General features: G+C 39.3%; 2 protein-coding genes across 6 annotated transcripts in view; one reads left to right on the top strand and one right to left on the bottom strand.

Moving 5' to 3' along the window:
• Positions 1 to 1186, top strand: part of LOC131524680 (WASP homolog-associated protein with actin, membranes and microtubules) — a 10570-nt gene extending 9384 nt beyond the window's left edge. Inside the window, 1 exon segment of the mRNA XM_058751931.1 lies at positions 430 to 1186. Coding sequence (XP_058607914.1) covers positions 430 to 710 — 281 coding nt within the window. The 3' untranslated portion in view covers positions 711 to 1186.
• A 12921-nt stretch (positions 1187 to 14107) lies between these two features.
• Positions 14108 to 19541, bottom strand: part of homer2 (homer scaffold protein 2) — a 28124-nt gene continuing 22690 nt past the window's right edge. For all 5 annotated transcript variants that reach the window (XM_058751733.1, XM_058751732.1, XM_058751734.1 and 2 more), the window contains 3 exons: positions 19176 to 19286; positions 17034 to 17114; positions 14108 to 15050 (listed from right to left, as the gene is read on the bottom strand). In XM_058751733.1, coding sequence (XP_058607716.1) covers positions 14862 to 15050; positions 17034 to 17114; positions 19176 to 19286 — 381 coding nt within the window. In that variant the 3' untranslated portion in view covers positions 14108 to 14861. The remainder of the gene's footprint in view (positions 15051 to 17033; positions 17115 to 19175; positions 19287 to 19541) is intronic.

The raw sequence follows: 19541 nt of genomic DNA, 5'->3' as shown, positions 1-19541 counted from the left end.
TCCTTGAATGCTGTTTTCTTGTTGTGTTTCATCTTAAGGAAAGAGTTATGAATGGTTTATGTATTCTCAAAAATCCTTATTGTAATCTAGTTTCTAGTACTTAAGAATTCAAGTTTTTGTAAAATCTTCTTAAAGTTAATAGAACCTCAGACTCATCCTAAATCCTCAAAGCGAAGCCAGTCATTAAACGAAGACATCTCACGCGTCGCATTCAGGAGCGGCTCGAGGTGCTTAGAGAGGGTTCATAGCAGGACAGATGTTAAGAGCAGCGTACAGTTCTGTTTGTTCAATTTGCTAGATGAGAGACAGTCAGGTGACATCCGAGCGTGTCATTTCAGTGATGTTTTCTATTTGATTTCGAGCTGAAATCGGAGCCGGACAGTTCTGAGAGTTTCACCCGTTTGATTGAATGACATGTTTGTGATGCAGGATCGATGGACGAGCTGTTAGCGTCACTGCAGCGTGGACAGAAACAGCTGCGGAAGGTCACGGTCAGCGCAGAGAGCGGCGACGTCAGGAACAGCCTGCTGTCAGCCATCCGTCAGGGTGTGACCCTGAAGAAAGTCCCGCCCTCCAGCGGCCCCACGCACAGCACAGACTCGGAGCTCGAGCGGAGCATCAAAGCCGCCATGATGAGAATGAAGAAGGTGTCTAACGACTCTGATGATGAAGAGCCGTCAGACGCGCCGTCTGGAGACTGGGAGAGTTAAACACGACCGGCTGTGATTCACAAACGCTGCTGCTGCTGCTGGATGGCATTTCAGCCGCCATTTCTGATTGTCATGGCTAACTTCCTTTGCCAAACTTTGCACTGATATGTCTTGTCGTAGGAATATATAAGTAATTTTCCATGAAAATATAGCCAATTGCACTAAACATTAGAAATGTGTGAATAACATTTGTGACTCTGATTTGATCTGTGAACGCTTTCATTAAAGTGCCTGATCAAGATTGTAGCATCTGTATCTGTCTGTCTGTGTTTGAGGGAAAGTCTATGACTGATGCAGAATGCTTTTCTTTTCCTGGAACTCTTGATCGTATCAAAGCCTGGTCTGGTGATTCTCAAAATGTGCTAAACAAAACCTGACTATGGAAATAAACACTAACGTATGCAATTCATTCAAACCCATATTTAAATTGTTGTTTTGTATATTTTATTTCAAAATAAAGGTATCAGGCGTTGTAACCGTCCCAGTGATATTTTTCAAAAGGGCAAAATTCAGAAAATAATTTAGGGGAGGGTCCCTCAACTGAAAACGACACAAAACACAGTAGTGCATTACAAAGTTTTTATATAAAATAAAGGCAATCCACAGATCATTACAGCAACACAAGTCTTTTTGACTGCAAAAACAACCCGTCGCATTTATCATTTACTAAAACGAAGGACAAAAAATGTATCTGGTTAAATGAATACTCGTCTCTAAGCCGAAACATGCACTGAATCCGAATACTGAAGTCCTCGATGATAGGTGAAAAAATCCAGTAGTCCGATAGCAAGAGTAGCATAAATAATCGGCAATCCGGGTTTCCTTAAAACATAGAGTGCGTTGCAATTCTTTGATGTTGATTTGTCCCACGATGAGCACAGTTTTGATGAAGTTATTTCTTAGTCCATTGATGAGGCATTCAGAGTAAAGAAGAAAACGGAAAGACAGAAACAAAAAGACTTCTACAAAACAAACAACTAGTATTAGCATTTAAAAACAACCCATAATTTCACCACTAGTTAAACTATTTACAAAATAAGTGCAAAGTTACACAGCACAAAATAAACTGATACACTTACATGATTGAACTGAAAACCTAAGTTTCTCAAACTGAACTCCATCCTCGTTTAGCAGCTTTGAGCTGAGTTTATTTGAGCTGGGTCGATCCTTAATGCTGTGTGCAGTGGTCTATCGGCCTCCCAGATACAATAAGGACTTTATAAATGACTTTTCTGCGTTTCTGGCTGATATTATGCCTAAATACGATCATGTCCTTATTGTTGGGGATTTTAATGTCCATGTGTGTTGTCCTGAAAACCCAATGGCAAAGGATTTTTTATATCTCATTGACTCTTTTAATTTGGTGCAGTCTGTGTCTGGCCCCACACATGAACGCGGACACACACTCGATCTTGTTTTATCTTTTGGTTTGCCTGTTCGTAACCTTGAGATATGTGACGCAGTGTTTTCTGACCATATGCCTGTGCTGTTTGATATTGCTCTTGCCTGTAATACAGTTGAACCTCGCGCTGCTGTTCGCCCCTGTCGCATCATTAACCCTTCCACTGCTGTTCAGTTTGCATTAGTTGTCAGTCAGAACTATGCTATACCGGAGTCTACATGCAATGATTCAGAGGCGCTTAGCTCATGGTTGCACTCTACCTGGCAAACTGTTATGAATACTGTGGCTCCTTTGAAAATCAGGCAGCCAAAACCTAAATTTGAGCCATGGATGAATGACACGGTTCGTGCTGTCAGACGTGAGTGCCGTAGGGCTGAGCGCAAATGGAAAAAGGACAAATTGCATGTGTCGTTTCAAATACTAAGGGATTGCTGGCGTCATTATCAGAAAACTGTGAAAGATGCTAAAAGAAATTATATCTCTGAAATTATTTTGTCAAACTGTAACAAGCCTCGTGTTTTGTTTAAGACTATTGATTCAGTTCTACATGTCCCGCAAAGGTCCTGTGTTGATGCCTCCTCTGTTGTATGTGAAAATTTTCTTCACTTTTTTATTGATAAGGTTACTTCCACCAGGGCTCTTATTTCACCTCCTTCTTATGATCCTTCAGTCCCTGTCCTCTGCTCTGCTGTCTTTGACAAGTTTGAGACGGTGACTTTCTCAGTATTACATGAGATTGTTGGTCATCTGAAGCCCTCAGGTTCTCCATATGATGCTGTCCCTCCTCGACTTGTCAAGGAGGTTTTTCCTACTGTAGGGCCATCTGTTCTTGCAGTTGTTAATAGCAGTTTGTCATCAGGTGTGGTCCCTGAAATTTTTAAACACGCAGTAGTCCAACCTCTGATTAAAAAACCTGCTCTGGATCCTACAGACCTTGCAAATTTTAGACCTATTTCCAAGCTACCTTTTCTTTCAAAAATCCTTGAAAAGATAGTTTGTAGTCAATTAATGGCATATCTGAAAGATCACAATATTCTTGAAGTTTTCCAGTCCGGTTTTAAAACTCTACACAGCACAGAATCTGCACTTCTAAAAGTTTTTAATCATATCCTTTTAGCTACGGATGCTGGTGATTGTGTTATTCTGGTTCTTCTTGATTTAACTGCTGCGTTTGACACTGTGGACCATGACATCTTAATTTCTTGTCTGGAGCAGTGGGTGGGCATCAAGGGCATAGCGCTCCAATGGTTCAGGTCCTATTTAAAAGGCCGGACCTTCTATGTTAGCTTGTGTTAGCTTGTGGTGACTTTGTGTCCTCTTCGGCTCCTCTCTCTTGTGGGGTACCGCAGGGCTCAGTTTTAGGCCCTCTCCTTTTCTCTCTTTATTTGCTCCCCCTTGGTTCAATAATCAGGAAGCATGGCTTGTCATTCCATTGTTATGCGGATGATAGCCAGATTTATGTGCCACTTAGAAAGAATGACACTGTTGGACCGTTACTTGAGTGTCTTGACGATATAAAGGCATGGATGGCTCTTAATTTTTAAGTTTTAATGAAGACAAGACAGAAGTGATGGTTTTTGGTGGGACCACCGGGACCCCTCTGGTTGATTTGGGTGCCTTGGCTCAGTACATCAAGCCAACCATTACTAACTTAGGGGTGAAAATTGACTCAGATTTTAAGTTCGACAGTCAGATCAGGGCAGTAGTTAAATCAAGTTTTTTCCAACTGAGGCAGTTGGCCAAAATAAAGCCATATCTTACAAGGCAAAATTTTGAGACAGTAATCCATGCCTTTGTAACCACTCGGCTTGATTACTGTAATGCATTGTATGTGGGGGTTAGTGGGTCCTCTGTTGCTCGTATGCAGATGGTGCAAAACGCTGCAGCGCGTGTTTTAACTGGAACACGTAAATATGAGCACATTTCCCCCATATTAGCTTCACTTCACTGGCTGCCCGTACATTTTAGGATTCAATTTAAAATTCTTCTGTTTGTTTATAAATCCCTAAATGGGCTTGCTCCACCTTATATTTCTGAGCTGCTACACCCTTATATGCCTACCCGTTCTCTCAGGTCAGCTGATCAGCTGTTCCTGAATGTGCCAAAAACAAAGCGTAAGCTTAGAGAGGACCGTGCCTTTGCTGTGGCAGCTCCTAAATTATGGAATGATTTGCCTCTGCCCATTAGAGCTCTTCATTGTTTTTATTTCAATCATCTCTTAAAACATATCTTTTTTCCTTGGCCTTTGACACCTGATGTTGAGATTTGGTTATATATATATATATATTTTTTTAAATGTTGTTTTAATTGTATTGTATGCTTTGTATGAGCTTTCTGTACAGCACTTTGGTACACTTCGGTGTTTTTAAGGTGCTTTATAAATAAAGTTTGATTGATTGATTGATTGCGGTAAGGTTATGTACAGTAAGTGAAAGCCATGCTTCAGCTCAACCAAACAGGTATCTCTTACTCTACTGCCTACATCCTTTTTTTTTTATCCCTTAACATTGAAAATCCTGTAGGGTCCCCTGGAGCACAGTAGAGAAACTACACACAAAAACAACATAACTACTATAGTCAGTTACAGTGTCATGTCATTCACAAGTGCAGTATGGAGTACCTCAAGGCTCAGTACTAGGACCGTTGCTTTTCACGCTTTACATGTTGCTCTTGGGAGATATCATCCGGAAACATGATGTTAACTTTCACTGTTTTGCTGCTGATACTCAGCTCTATATTTCTTCGTGGCCTGACGAAACATACCAATTCGCATAGCCAATGGAATGCATAGATGATATAATCTAGATGACTAGTAATTTCCTACTGCTAAATTCTGAAAAAACAGGTGTAAATTATCAGCCCAAAAACCTATGCATGTAATAACTTAAAACACTGATGATGAACTAATGAGGTCACCAGTCGGTCACTAAAAATAATGTAAAAGAGGTGTGAATTTGCAAGTGTGATGTCAGACACTGTAATATGCTCTGGTCCCCTCCCTGCTTACCGTGGTGATGAGAAACATAGACAATTGGATGAGTTTTTGGGGCAATTTTTCAGGAGTCACGAAAGTGTGGCTACGGCAGTAGAGTCATTCCACGAAACAGGTACAATTTCAGTCCCTCTGACGTTTTTTTAAGTGTATTTTATTTATTGGGTCACCAAAATCTATTTTTTTAAACTTTTTGTATTCATTGAAATGTCTCCTTTAATAAGGTTTAAAAACATGACATACATTTTATCTATATATTAGAAATTGTCTTGTTTTTGTTCAGTTGACACCACCTATTTTGTCATGTCCTTCATGGCCTTCTATGAAAGTGTACTTGGGATATGAATAATAAAATTAGAAAAAAGTCCATACATTTTGCTATTCTCATAAATATCTATCTGTGCTTTTTTGCTTGTAATGTTTTTTTTCTAAATATATTCATGATTATTCATTAAAATCATATTATTTAGTTCCGTACCTCAGTAACCCCTCAACCCCGTTACACAAATCATTCTCCCCCCATAAAAATAATGAACTGATCCTTATGTGATATTATTAACAGGAAGTGACATCATACAACATTGTGAGCAGACATAGGCAAGTTACCACCTTCCTTTATAACTATACCTTATTAATATTGTGATATTGTGATTGTCAAGCTTAACGACTCAACCCTGTTACATTAAATAAAGATAGAAAACTATTACTTGTGAAAATCTTTATTTTAACAATATACATGATTTCTTAATATCATGCATACCATGTGCTCATATGTACATACTACATTTAGGACAGGGGCCATTTTGAGCAAAAAATCACAACCCTGTCACACTCAACCCCGTTACTTATTTGATCATAACGTGGTTGTGAGATTGTGATGGGGTTGTGTTTTTAACACTTTGGTTCTGAAGTTATCCAGTAATTTATCTCTCCAGAGTTGTTCAGTCGGGTTCAAGTCTGGGCTCTGGCTGGGCCACTCAAGGTCATTCACAGAGTTGTCCCGTAGCCACTCCTTTGTTATCTTGGCTGTGTGCTTAGGGTTGTTGTCCTGTCGGAAGGTGAACCTTCTGCCCAGTCTGAGATTCTGAATAATTATCATTAATGCTAGCTCAATATTTTGGTGCACTGAGCTTTTTTCTACTCTGACGAGTCCCTCAGTCCCTGTCGCTGAAAAACATCCCCACAGCATGAGGCTGTTTCCAGCACACTTTACTTTTGGGATGGTACTTTGCAGGTGATGAGCAGTGCCGGGTTTCCTTCAAACATGATGCTTGAAATTGAGGTTTATCAGACCAGAGAATCTTGTTTCTCACAGTCTGGGGGTTCTTTAGGTGCTTTTTTTTGCAAATGCCAAGTGTGTTTTCATGCGTTTTCACTGAGGAGAGGATTGAGTCTTGCCACATTGTCATAAAGCCCAGTTTGGTGGAGAGTTGCAGTGATGATTGTCCTTCTGTAGGTTTCTCCTATCTCCACGTATGATCATGGAGGATGATCAGGTTCTTGGTCACCAATCTAACCAAAGCCCTTCACCATCAGTTGCTCAGGGGTGCGCTTCCCAAAAACAACTATGGTTGCAAGTTCCGTTGTTACCAATAGAGTTCAATTGAACTAACGACCATAGTTAGCTAACAATGCTTTTGGGAAACGCACCCCAGTTTGGCCAGGAGGCCAGCTCTAGGAAGAGTCCTGGTTGTTTCAAACTGTTCCCATTAAGAGTAACAGAGACTACATGTTTCTGTGAACCTTCAATGCTGCAGAAATTTTTCTGTACCCTTCCCCAGATCTGTGCCTCGATACAATCCTGTCTCAGAGGTCTACAGACAATTCCTTGGACTTCACGGCTTGGTTTGTGCTCTGACATGCACCATTACCTGTGTTTGCCTTTCCAAATCATGTCCAATCAACTTAATTTATCACTGGTGGACTCCAATCAAGTTGTAGAAACATCTCAAGGATGATCAGTGGAAACAGGTGCACCTGAGCTCAATTTTGAGTGTCATGTCTAAGGCTGTGAATACTTATGTACATGTGATTTTTTTTTATAAATTATGCAAAGATTTCAAACAAACTTCTTTCACATTGTCATTATGGGGTATTGTTTTTAGAATTTTGTGTAAAATAATGAATTTAACCCATTTTGGAATAAGGCTGTAACATAAAATGTAGAAAAAGTGAAGCGTTGTGAATACTTTCCGGATGCACTATACAGGGGTGTTGTATGTTGGTGGAAAACCAGAGCCTGTGTGCTTCAGCACCATCTCCATGTGGAGATCGTGAAAGAGGTGTGGGCCACATATGGAATACCACACTAGTTATATGTTTTATTTTGATGACCTATTCAGTCAGTTTATAATGTTCTAATGTATACTATGTTATTGTTGTTTTTCCTGCAGTCGGGTTAATAAAACTCAGTTAAATTGCAATTTATATCTGTTGTCTTTCTTGGTCACATGATGAAATACAGTGTTTATAGAAAATCTTAGAAAATCTTACAGTGAATTTGAATAAAAAAACAACTATTTATTTGTTAAGCTGTATTTGTCTCTTCAACCCCGTTACCATCTTCAACCCTGTCACACCTACATTTTTATTAATTATTTTTTTAAAGTTTATGAAAAAGTAATTTAATGTTTGTTGAACTCAAGTCTGAAATGTTCAGAGCAATCATAAGAATACTGATTTTAGTTCAAATTCTGAAGTTAACCCACGTCTTTGATCAAAAATGATAAGGTTGCGGTCACAAAAAGTTCAATTTCAGGCTTTAGTATAGCAAAAGTGTGAGATTTTATGTAACTTTTATATTTGCAAATACTGAATTAGCGTGAGGAACATCTGATTAATAGGAAAATGTTGATTTCATTACAAATACATTTTATGATCATATTCAGAGAGATCCCATAGTGTCCATAACTGGGTTGAAGATTAATAGTGCCCATATCTTAAAATAATGACCAATAATAATAGGGATTTGATGCCTGAGGTGGGAAAATATGTTTTTCAGGAAGTTAAATATGTCATTAATGCTGTGGGGTGTTCAGAAAAGTAATATTTTGGGGTAAAAAATCTAAAAATGTGTAAATCCAAATCGTACTGGTTTCGTGGAATGACTCAGAGGCGGCGCGACTATAACGACACGTGAATAATCCCACCCACGCTAAAGCGGTACTAAACTGCAGTGGAAACGCGAACCGAGCCGAACTGAGCCGAGCCATACCACACAGTGGAAAAGCGCCATTAGAGTTGTACTTGACTAACTGGGGCCCAGGTCAGGAAGCAGACAGACTGGCTAAACCGATCGTCTGCTAGCCACCTCACGTCACTGAAGTCTGCTAACTCTCAGCACATAGAGACTCCTTCACCTAGATATCACTCTATAGAGACTGTGTCTGCTCCCCGAACTAGAAAACACAGAAAACATCCAAACCAAAGTAATAGTAACAATTTAATTGATGTTCAACAAATAAAAAACAGATATAATACAGATAAACAAATAATAAAGCTTGGCTTACTGAATATTACATCCCCTTCTATGAAAATGCTTTCTGTAAATAATATGATCATTGATCACAGGGGCGGATCTTCCGGGGTGGCAACTGCAGCCCTAAGAAAAAGCTGTGCCGCCCCATCTGCCATCCCAGAATTATCACAGAATAAAATATAAATGTAGGCTAAGCAGTGTTTCATGTGCTACTTCTCAGCCGCGGAGGACAGCGCAGGATGGTTGCCCGCGCACAGTGTAGTCGGCTTCATTAACAAATGACTCTTATGAACCGAGCCAAAAACACAAAGCGCAGCCCGTTCACTAACGAATTGTTTTTACACGTGTTCGTGAATCAGATACTGGTTCTCGGTTTATTCAGAAGTCCTCTGAGAAATCTAATCCCGTCCATGTCTGAGATTCATCCCGTAATTGTTTGGTGATGGATTCTCCGATCGCTCGCTCCACTTTCATCAGATATAGAGGCCTTTCTGCCACATCTGACCAAACAATAACATGAAATCAATAAGAAGATGCCGATCACGAAAACTGATAGCAGGGTTAGGTAAGAATCTTGTATCGTAGTTTTCTCGATTGTTAACATGATATAACTGATTTTAGTTGGTCCATTTCCCCAAATCATTCATTCAGTTCTCAAAACACGTTTCTCAAAAAGTTTAACAATGAGTAAGTTAAACATTAGGCAGCCAAACTGATGACATCAATCAGAATCTGCATCCTAACAACGGAGAGAGCTGAGATAATAATATACATGGGTTTTATACTTACACATTCAGTATACAGTACAGTACCAGTACATTAGATGATGGAAATTTCCATATTCTATATGTACAGTAAACTGTAGCACGTGTTGTACACCTTCAAACGTGTGACTGTCAAATTTTATTTGTAATCATTTTTTATGTGTACTGCATATCTGCAGAACTGAGAAATGACTGTCTAGAGATATAGTCTTGTGTCAGGAGACCAGGAAACTGCTGTAGTACTGTACACTGTAATCAAATTTGACCAAATGTGCTGAGGATGCTGAATTTATCTGTGTATTTGAATGGTAAGTATTTAAGAATACCTGTAATAACTAGATTTAAAAGTTTGAAAGAGACATTTTTGCTGGCTTGTCTTAAAGTCTTGTTTAAGAAACATAAATAGTTTGGTCAGTTAGATGTTCTAGAATCTAGATGTTTGCTAAAGTATTGCTAGCTGGTTGCTAGGATATTCTGGGTGGTTGCTAGGCTTTTGCTATGCAGTTGCTGGGGTGTTGCTAGTGTTCTGGGTGATTACAGACATCCCCACCGCTGGTAATAACAGAATGTCTTCTTTAATGATACAAGCTCAGAAACATTTATAACCTCTTGAAGTTTTTTATATTGTGTATTGACTTGGTGCCATGATGGATATTGAAATGTTATTTATTTTTAATTTTAAACAGTATAGATGATTACTTAATGGTAATGCAATATTTGTGAACACAACTGTGAACGTCAGACAATAAATCCCCAAAAACTATGCATGGGGGCTTGCTTTGGTGTTGCCAAAAATGAATACATTACCCCCCCAAGATTACTGTTATAAACATGAACCGTGTCCAAAAGGTAAAGGGGGAGGTGTTGCTACAGTTTATAGTAATATTTTCAGTATTTCTCAGAGGTCTGATTTAAAGTATAATTTGTTTGATATAATATAATAAGTGTTAATGATAAATCCCCTGTGACGTTTGAACTGGCTACTGTATACAGGCCACAAGGGCACCGTACAGACTTTAAGAATTTGCTGATTTTCTATCGGAGTTAGTGCTGACTGCAGATAAAGTCTTAATTGATGGTGATTTTAATATCCACGTTGATATTGAAAAAGATGCATTAGGATCAGCATTTTTAGCCATTCTGAACTCCATTTGGGTTAGACAACACATGTCAGGACCTACTCATTGTAATCATACTTTAGATTTAATATTAACACGTAGAATTGATGTGGATGGCATTGAAATCTGAGATATTGCTGCAACAGAGCGATATCTCCGATCGTTATCCAGTCTTGTGTATACTCCATATAGCTAAAACTGCAAATTCTACTCATTACAAATATGGTAGAACCATCACTTCTACCACAAAAGACTGCTTTATAAATAATCTTCCTGACTTATCTCAGTTCCTCAGCATATCCAATAGCTCAGAACAACTTGATGATGCGGTTGCTCCTTTACGCTCAAGTAAGATTAAGGATAAGAGTCCAACACCGTGGTATAATGAGCACGCTCGTGCCCTAAAGAGAACAGCCCGGAAAATGGAGCGCAGCTGGAGGAAAACACAACTAGAGGTATTTCATATTGCATGGCGAGACAGTACGTCTAATGGAAAAGCTAGATCATCTTACTTTTTGTCACTTTTAGAAGAAAACAAACACAACCCCAGGTATTTATTCAATACAGTGGCTAAATTAACTAAAACATTTCCCAACAGCACAGCAGTAATGACTTCATGAACTAGCACATTTCTAACGACTGTGACGATATGTGATTATGACATCACTTTTCTGCTTTGTTAGGATTTAATTTTATGAGAAATCATGTTCATTTTGTCATTTGCAAAATCAACCCACTTTCTGAAAGTAATACTGACATGATACACTCTTTGATTTGTTCACAGAATTTATCATTTTTAATAAAACATTTTTAAAGCAACAATCAGAATGTGAACTTAATTCCAAATTTCACATTGGAAATATTGCACGATATTCTAAATATCAACCTCAATTTATGACAATTATTTAGTGTAATCCACTGTTTACACTGTGTGCAGTTGGGACAATCGTACACGTTTTAGCCTTATCCAGTGGGCAATTGATGTTGAAAAGGCATCAAATTAACATCAAAATTGTCATCCAAAAACAAAAAAACTAAAAATTTAAATGTGCAAATCAAACTGACATCAAAAACTTACCATGACGATGTAAATTGAACAACACATTGGCCTACATCTACATTAAAGCAATTTAAGTGTAGGATTAACTTCATATTAACGTCATATCACTCATTTAGCACTGGAAGAAATTGCTGACCAAACTGAATTTAAAATGATGTTATCTTGATCGAGTCTTGACTAATATTTGATGTCAAATTGATATCAAGGCCTCCTGATGGGTAATATATAATTTCAGGTGTTTTGTATAAACCCATTAATTATTACCCCATTCATGCAATATTTGGTTTAACTTCGACAGAAATCTGCTTTGACATTAAAGGGTTAGTTCACCCAAAAATGAACATTCTGTCATTAATGACTCACCCTCATGTCGTTCCAAACCCGTAAGACCTTCGTTCATCTTCGGAACACAAATTAATATGTTTTTGATGAAATCGGAGAGCTATCTGACCCTCCATAGAAAGCAACGCAACTGAAATGTTCCCAGGTCCAGAAACGTAGTAAATACATCGGTAAAACAGTCCATGTGACATCAGTGGCTCAAATTCAGTTTTGCGACGCTACGAGACTACTTTTTGTTACAAAAATAACAATTTACTCAACCTTTCTTCTCCCCCGAGGTGCGTTCCCCCCCATTTTGGAGAGTTCCGCAGAACGCATTTCATGTAATCAGCGTTGTTTGCGTTCGGGGGAAAGCGCGAGCCTGAATGTAATTACGTATTAAGCATTGTTTACGCTTGGGGGAAAGCGTGCGCATGCGTGGTGATGCTCTCTAAAATGGTGGACGACGTAATTCGGGGGAGATGAATGGTTGAGTAAATTATGTTATTTTTGTTTTCTTTGCGCAAAAAAAAGTAGTCTCGTAGCATCGCAAAACTGAAGTTGAGCCACTGATGTCACATGGACTGTTTTACCGATGTATTTACTACGTTTCTGGACCTGGGAACATTTCAGTTGCGTTGCTGTCTATGAGAGGGTCAGATTGGGGTGAACTAACCCTTTAATGCTAAAAACACGGTTGGTTTTTTCGACTCCACTAGCAAGACGTCTTAAATTGCTTAAATGGAAGGCCAGATCTGAGTCAGGGATCTTATGGATCAAGTCTAAATATTCACTGCTCCACTAAAGGCTGCAGTCAAGCATGTGTTTCATCTGATGTTCATCCAGACCGTAATGAGCTTGAGCTCCTGCAGGTCAACATCACGAGCGGATTGTTTGTGAAACACTGATTTGGTTTTGAGAATTACGTCAATCATAAAACCACAGAGCAGCTCAAGCACTTCAAACCGACAGGATACAATTAACAAACTAAACTTCTCCAAACTTATAAACTTTAACTACTGTTCAAATTTTGGGGAAGGTTAGACGTTTTAATGTTTCTGAAAGAAGTCTCTTCTGCTCACCAAGGCTGCATTTATCTGATCAAAAATACAGAAAAACCAGTAATATTGTGGTAAAATTATTCCAGTTTGTGAATATGTGTTAAACTATAATGTATTTCTGTGATGCGCAGCTGTATTTTCAGCATCATTACTGCAGTCTTCAGTGTCACATGATCTTCAGAAATCATTCTAATATGCTGATTTGCTGCTCAAGAAACATTTCTGATTATTATCAATGTTGAAAACAGTTGTGCTGCCCAGTGTAACATTTTATTTTTCAGGATTCACGAATAAATATAACGTTCAAAAGAACAGCATTCATTTGAAACAGAAATCTTTTGTAACATTATAAATGTCTTTACTGTCACTTTTGACCAATTTAATGTTTTTGTTGAATAAAAACTTTTTTTTTTTTTTTAAATCTTACACAAACTTTGGTAGTGTATAAATTGTGTATTGATAGCAGCATGATTCATTTGAATAGAAATCTGTTCTGTTTAAAGAGACTGGATGATTAGGTGATCTGGTTTGATTTCAGGGGGTACTTCACCTGAAAATAGTGAGGAACACTGATCTACACCAGCAGATGGAAATATCAGAAAATGTTGCTGATGGAAGCTTAAAGGTGATTCCATCAGAGAAGAGGAAAGCCCTGAGAACAAGTAAGTGTGTGTGTGAGAGAGAGAGGGAGAGTCTGCGTGTAGAACAGATCCTGAGCATCACAGAATCCAGTGTTTCTGTGGAAACAAGCTTCATTACAGTGACACCACAGAAATCTAACAACAATGATAAAACAACTATATGAACAAATGTATTCACATCTGGAGCACAGTATACTCACAATCAATAGCAGCCGTGTGTGGGATGCAGGTTGCCAAGGCAACACATCCTCTCACCAATCAGAGGGCAAGAGAGAGAAACGCCCACCGCCTGCAAGATCCTCAAACATCGCAAATAACAGAAACGTAGAGATCTCCTTCAGAAACTAGATTTCCACAATTATTTATTTTACAATTTTGATCAACAAAAGTTTTTTTTTTCTCCAGAAAGTGGGAAAAAAGGCTCAAGTTTCCAGAAAGGGGTGTGTGTTTTAGAGGATGTTAAAGACACTTGCCCACATTAAACGCTCTATTATACACCATCCACAGCATTCGAACAGCATCAAGAGAAAAAACAACAACTGAAAGGAACTGAGGAGAGAGTTTGGAAGCTCAAGCACTCCGATCACAGACTCAGGAAAGGCAGAGATTACTCTTTTAAAAAAAAAAAAAAAAAAAAAAGCACATGTATAAATTATCCTCACCCGAACATCTCACACACACACACACACACACACACATGAGCGGAGGAGCACGTCACAAACACTGCTGAGCACGACACACACATCTGCACCGAACAAGCAAACTGCCTTCATCACAGCAAATATTTGGCTCATATTTTCATCGATCAGAATAAGAATAATCTGAATGCGACTTCATCTCAAAAACACAAACAAACCAACAGAAGAAGCAGAAGAAGAAGAGAAGTGCGTCCGGCTGCCTGAGGCGGGTATTGCATGAGGATCCGCTCGACGCCTCGCGTTAAACAGGACGATTGTCAGAAGAGTTTATGAGGGCTGGCGGAGAGAGAGCGCCACCATCAGGCACTTAGTGATTCTGCAGTTCACCTGTGTTTGTGCATATCAGCGATTCCGAACGGCCCTGAGATCTGCAGCGGTTCAATTCACCCTTCAGTCCACGTGTGTGTGTGTGTGTGTGTGTGTGTGTGAGTGTGTGAGAGTGTGAGAGTGTGAGAGTGAGAGAGAGAGAGAGAGAGAGAGAGAGAGAGAGAGAGAGAGGGGCTCCTCGCTGACCATCAGTAGCCCTTAACCAGCAGTCAGAAGATCACAAACACACACGCGACAGGAGCCCAATGAGACAGAGCGAGAGCGAGAGAGTGAGAGAGTGTGAGTGTGTTCAGTTATCGACGCCCAGTTTAGAAATGCCCTGACGAACTTCATGGAGCTCATCAATCTTCCCGTCCAGAGCGTCCATGAACTTCTTGAGCTCGCTCTTCATGTTCTTCTGTTTCTGCTGACTGTCGTCGAGCTCGCTCTGCAGGAGTGTCATCTTCTCGCTCAGGTCTCTGTTGGCCGACTCTGCAGCCTGTAAAACATCAGCAGCATCAGTAAATCTCGCAAACAACATGCAGAACCGCAGATTCACACTGACATGACCAGCGTTTATATCATTCTAACAGCATGAGTATTCCTGGTGTGAGGTCAAAGTTCAGCGTGGTAAACAGAGACAGTCGTCTAAAGTTCGCGGCTGGAATGTGAAACTGAAGAAAATAGCACGCATCTCTAAATACAGCAACACAACGGCTCAGTGTTTGTGTTCGCTGCCATTTACACAATTAAGATTTTCCCCTCTGAAACTCCAAAAAACAGACTCAACGATTCTTTAAAATCTTCATCACGTGTTTCCAGACGTCTCCGTTTCAAGATGTTTTAATAAAGCCGATATTTATGGCGTCAACATAATGCCACATATATATGCGAAAGAATAAAGTTTTGCAAAATAAAAATAAAATATTAAGTATTAATTCATTTGCAACGCTCCATTTATTTCAGTCAAGCGTGAGCTCGCGATACCGTTTTCCCTTTGCGCTTTTCTGTGCATTTCACTTCATGGCACTGTTTTGACGTGGGGGGTCAAGATCTGGTCTTCCATTTAAGCAATTTAAGACTCCACCCCCCACGTCAAAACAGTGCCATGAAGTGAATAATAAATGGAGCGTTGCAAATGAATTAGTAGGTGTGAGCATGGAAAAAATGTGTTGCCGAGATAAAATAGAATCAAAGTTCATAAGCTTCTTTTACAACTGCCATTGATTTGTGCAATGAATTATATCTTAATTTTTGCAATTCTTTATTTCGGTTTGCAAAACTTAATTTTTTCTCTCTCAATACTTTTTTATTTTGCGATTTTTATTTTTGTTTGCAAAACCTTTTTTTTTTTTTGATCAATACTTTATTTTTCTTTTGCAAAACTTTATTCTTTTGCATATATATTAGTGCTGGGCAACGATTAATCGCGATTAATCGCATCCAAAATAAAAGTTTTTGTTTATATAATATATCTGTGTGTACTGTGTATATTTATTATGTGTATATAAAAGACACACACATACAGTATATATTTTGAAAAGATTTACATGTATTTACATGTATATATTTATTAATATAATTTATATGATATATAAATATATTTAATATATAATCATAACACATTTTTCTTAAATATATACATACATGGGTGTGTATTCATATATACATAATAAATACACACAATACACACACATATATTATGTACACAAAGACTTTTATTTTGGAAGCAATTAATCGCGATTAATCGTTGCCCAGCACTAATATATATATATATGTGGCATTAAATTGACTCCATAGATATTGCTATTCTTGTTCATTTCTAGTGAGTTGCTGCTTCTGAATCAACTCATGATTGAACTCAACGATTATGACGCACATCCAGAGCAACAAACACTGACTGAACTCATCTGAAAAGTATTTCTGTATGTTTAATGAGTTATTTCAGCGTTTGCACAGCTGATCTGTTGATGTTTCTCCAACATTCTGTTCTGTGTTTGTTTTAAATGTTTAGCACTAGATATTCTGTGCATACAGCTGAACATACAGACTGTAAAGTTTAAAGAAACCCTGCATTGATTTATACTGACAGAACATACAGCATTTGCATAGTAAATTAGTGATTACAAACATTAGGTTTACATGAGCAGATACAGCCTTCATCTGCACGCGTGTATGTGACAAGGACTAATCCAGTATTTTCAAACGCAGAAGCGGATTAACGTGTGCAGACCCCAAACTACAATCACATCACCTGGATCTGTTAGTGAAAAAAATACCAGACTGATTTCAGCTGGACTACAGCATTTACATGACATTTGAAAAAGGTATTTTACTGCTTTAGTCTGATTGAAACAACTTCAGCAAACACAAATCTAGCTGCTGTGGCTTCATCAGTCTGAACACCAAAGAGCTTCATTTAGACTTGTGATGTATGATTTGTGACTGAGATTCGTTTGAAGAATGAGTGTTTGTTGTTCACCTGTAGTTTGGCCGTTACACTTTCACATTTGGCCATGAGCTGCGGGATGGTTTCTGCCTGTTTGCGCAGATCCTCAAGCTCCTAAAAAACACCAACAAACATGTGTGTGAGAGCAGTCGTGACAGGAGAGTGTATGTGTGTTTATTTATATAGCGCTTTTAACAATACAGATTGTGTCAAAGCAACTTTCCAATATCAAAATAGGAAAATAGTGTGTCAATAATGTAAAATGACAAGATTAAACACTCAATTTTCAGTTAAAGGCATTTCATTATTGAATTCAATGATGTCATCGTCCAGCTCAGTTCAGTTTAAATACAGGTGCATCTTGATAAATTAGAATGTCGTGGAAAAGTTCATTTATTTCAGTAATTCAACTCAAATTGTGAAACTCGTGTATTAAATAAATTCAATGCACACAGACTGAAGTAGTTTAAGTCTTTGGTTCTTTTAATTGTGATGATTTTGGCTCACATTTAACAAAAACCCACCAATTCACTATCTCAACAAATTATAATATGGTGACATGCTAATCAGCTAATCAACTCAAAACACCTGCAAAGGTTTCCTGAGTCTTCAAAATGGTCTCAGTTTGGTTCACTAGGCTACACAATCATGGGGAAGACTGCTGATCTGACAGTTGTCCAGAAGACAATCATTGACACCCTTCACAAGGAGGGTAAGCCACAAACATTCATTGCCAAAGAAGCTGACTGTTCATAGAGTGCTGTATCCAAGCATGTTAACAGAAAGTTGAGTGGAAGGAAAAAGTGTGGAAGAAAAAGATGCACAACCAACCGAGAGAACCGCAGCCTTATGAGGATTGTCAAGCAAAATCCATTCAAGAATTTGGGTGAACTTCACAAGGAATGGACTGAGGCTGGGGTCAAGGCATCAAGAGCCACCACACACAGACGTGTCGAGGAATTTGGCTACAGTTGTCGTATTCCTCTTGTTAAGCCACTCCTGAACCACAGACAACGTAAGAGGCGTCTTACCTGGGCTAAGGAGAAGAAGAACTGGACTGGTGCCCGGTGGTCCAAAGTCCTCTTTTCAGATGAGAGCAAGTTTTGTAGAGCACTTCATGCTTCCTTCTGCTGACCAGCTTTTTGAAGATGCTGATTTCATTTTCCAGCAGGATTTGGCACCTGCCCACACTGCCAAAAGCACCAAAAGTTGGTTAAATGACCATGGTGTTGGTGTGCTTGACTGGCCAGCAAACTCACCAGACCTGAACCCCATAGAGAATCTATGGGTTATTATCAAGAGTAAAATGAGAAACAAGAGACCAAAAAATGCAGATGAGCTGAAGGCCACTGTCAAAGAAATATGGGCTTCCACACCACCTCAGCAGTGCCACAAACTGATCACCTCCATGCCACGCCGAATTGAGGCAGTAATTAAAGCAAAAGGAGCCCCTACCAAGTATTGAGTACATATAGAGTAAATGAACATACTTTCCAGAAGGCCAACAATTCACTAAAAATGTTTTTTTTTTATTGGTCTTATGAAGTATTCTAATTTGTTGAGATAGTGAATTGGTGGGTTTTTGTTAAATGTGAGCCAAAATCATCACAATTAAAAGAACCAAAGACTTAAATTACTTCAGTCTGTGTGCATTGAATTTACTGAATTACTGAAATAAATGAACTTTTCCACGACATTCTAATTTATTGAGATGCACCTGTAGTATCTGTGCAATCAAGTCGACGATATCGCTGGAAATGAAGTGTCCCCAACTAAGCAAGCCAGAGGAACCAAAACTCCATCGGTGACGGAATGAAGAAAAAAAACCTTGGGAGAAACCAGGCTCAGTCGGGTTCAGTTCTCCTCTGACCAGACGAACCAGCAGTTAAATTCCAACTGCAGCAAAGTCAGATTGTGTGTGTGTGTGTGTGAGCGCGCGTGTGTGTGTGTGTGTGTGTGTGTGTGTGTGTGTGTGTGCGTTAGAGAGTGTGTGCACGTGTGTGAGTGTGTGAGTGTGTGTGTGTGTGTGTGTGCACGTGTGTGTGAGTGCGTGACTGTGTGTGTGTGCATGTGTAAGTGTGTGTGAGTGAGTGCGTGCGCGTGTGTGTGAGTGCGTGTGAGTGAGTGTGTGTGTGTGTGTGAGTGAGTGTGTGAGACAGAGAGAGAGAGACTCACCTGCTCTTTTTCCTGCAGATCTGCTTCCAGCTCTTGAATTCTGAGACTCAGCTGAGCGTTTCTCTCTCTCTCCAGATTCACCTCCTTACACTGAACCTCCAGCTCCGAGATCTACACACACACACACACACACACACACACACACACACAACACACACACCGTTAGCGCTACAGGTCTTCCATCACACACAGCTGAGCTCAATATGACAGCGAATGCAAACGTCTCCTAAACTCCTAAAGGGTGGCCTGGGGAGGGAAGGTATCCACAGCACATACACTGGTCACTGGGGTTCCTCAGGGGTCAGTTCTTGGACCCCTCCTCTTCTCCATATACACTACATCACTGGGTCCCATCATACAGGCACA

The sequence above is a fragment of the Onychostoma macrolepis genome, chromosome 18, assembly GCF_012432095.1.
Source record: "Onychostoma macrolepis isolate SWU-2019 chromosome 18, ASM1243209v1, whole genome shotgun sequence".
NCBI lineage: Eukaryota > Metazoa > Chordata > Actinopteri > Cypriniformes > Cyprinidae > Onychostoma > Onychostoma macrolepis.
This window is presented reverse-complemented; position numbering and strand designations above follow the sequence as displayed.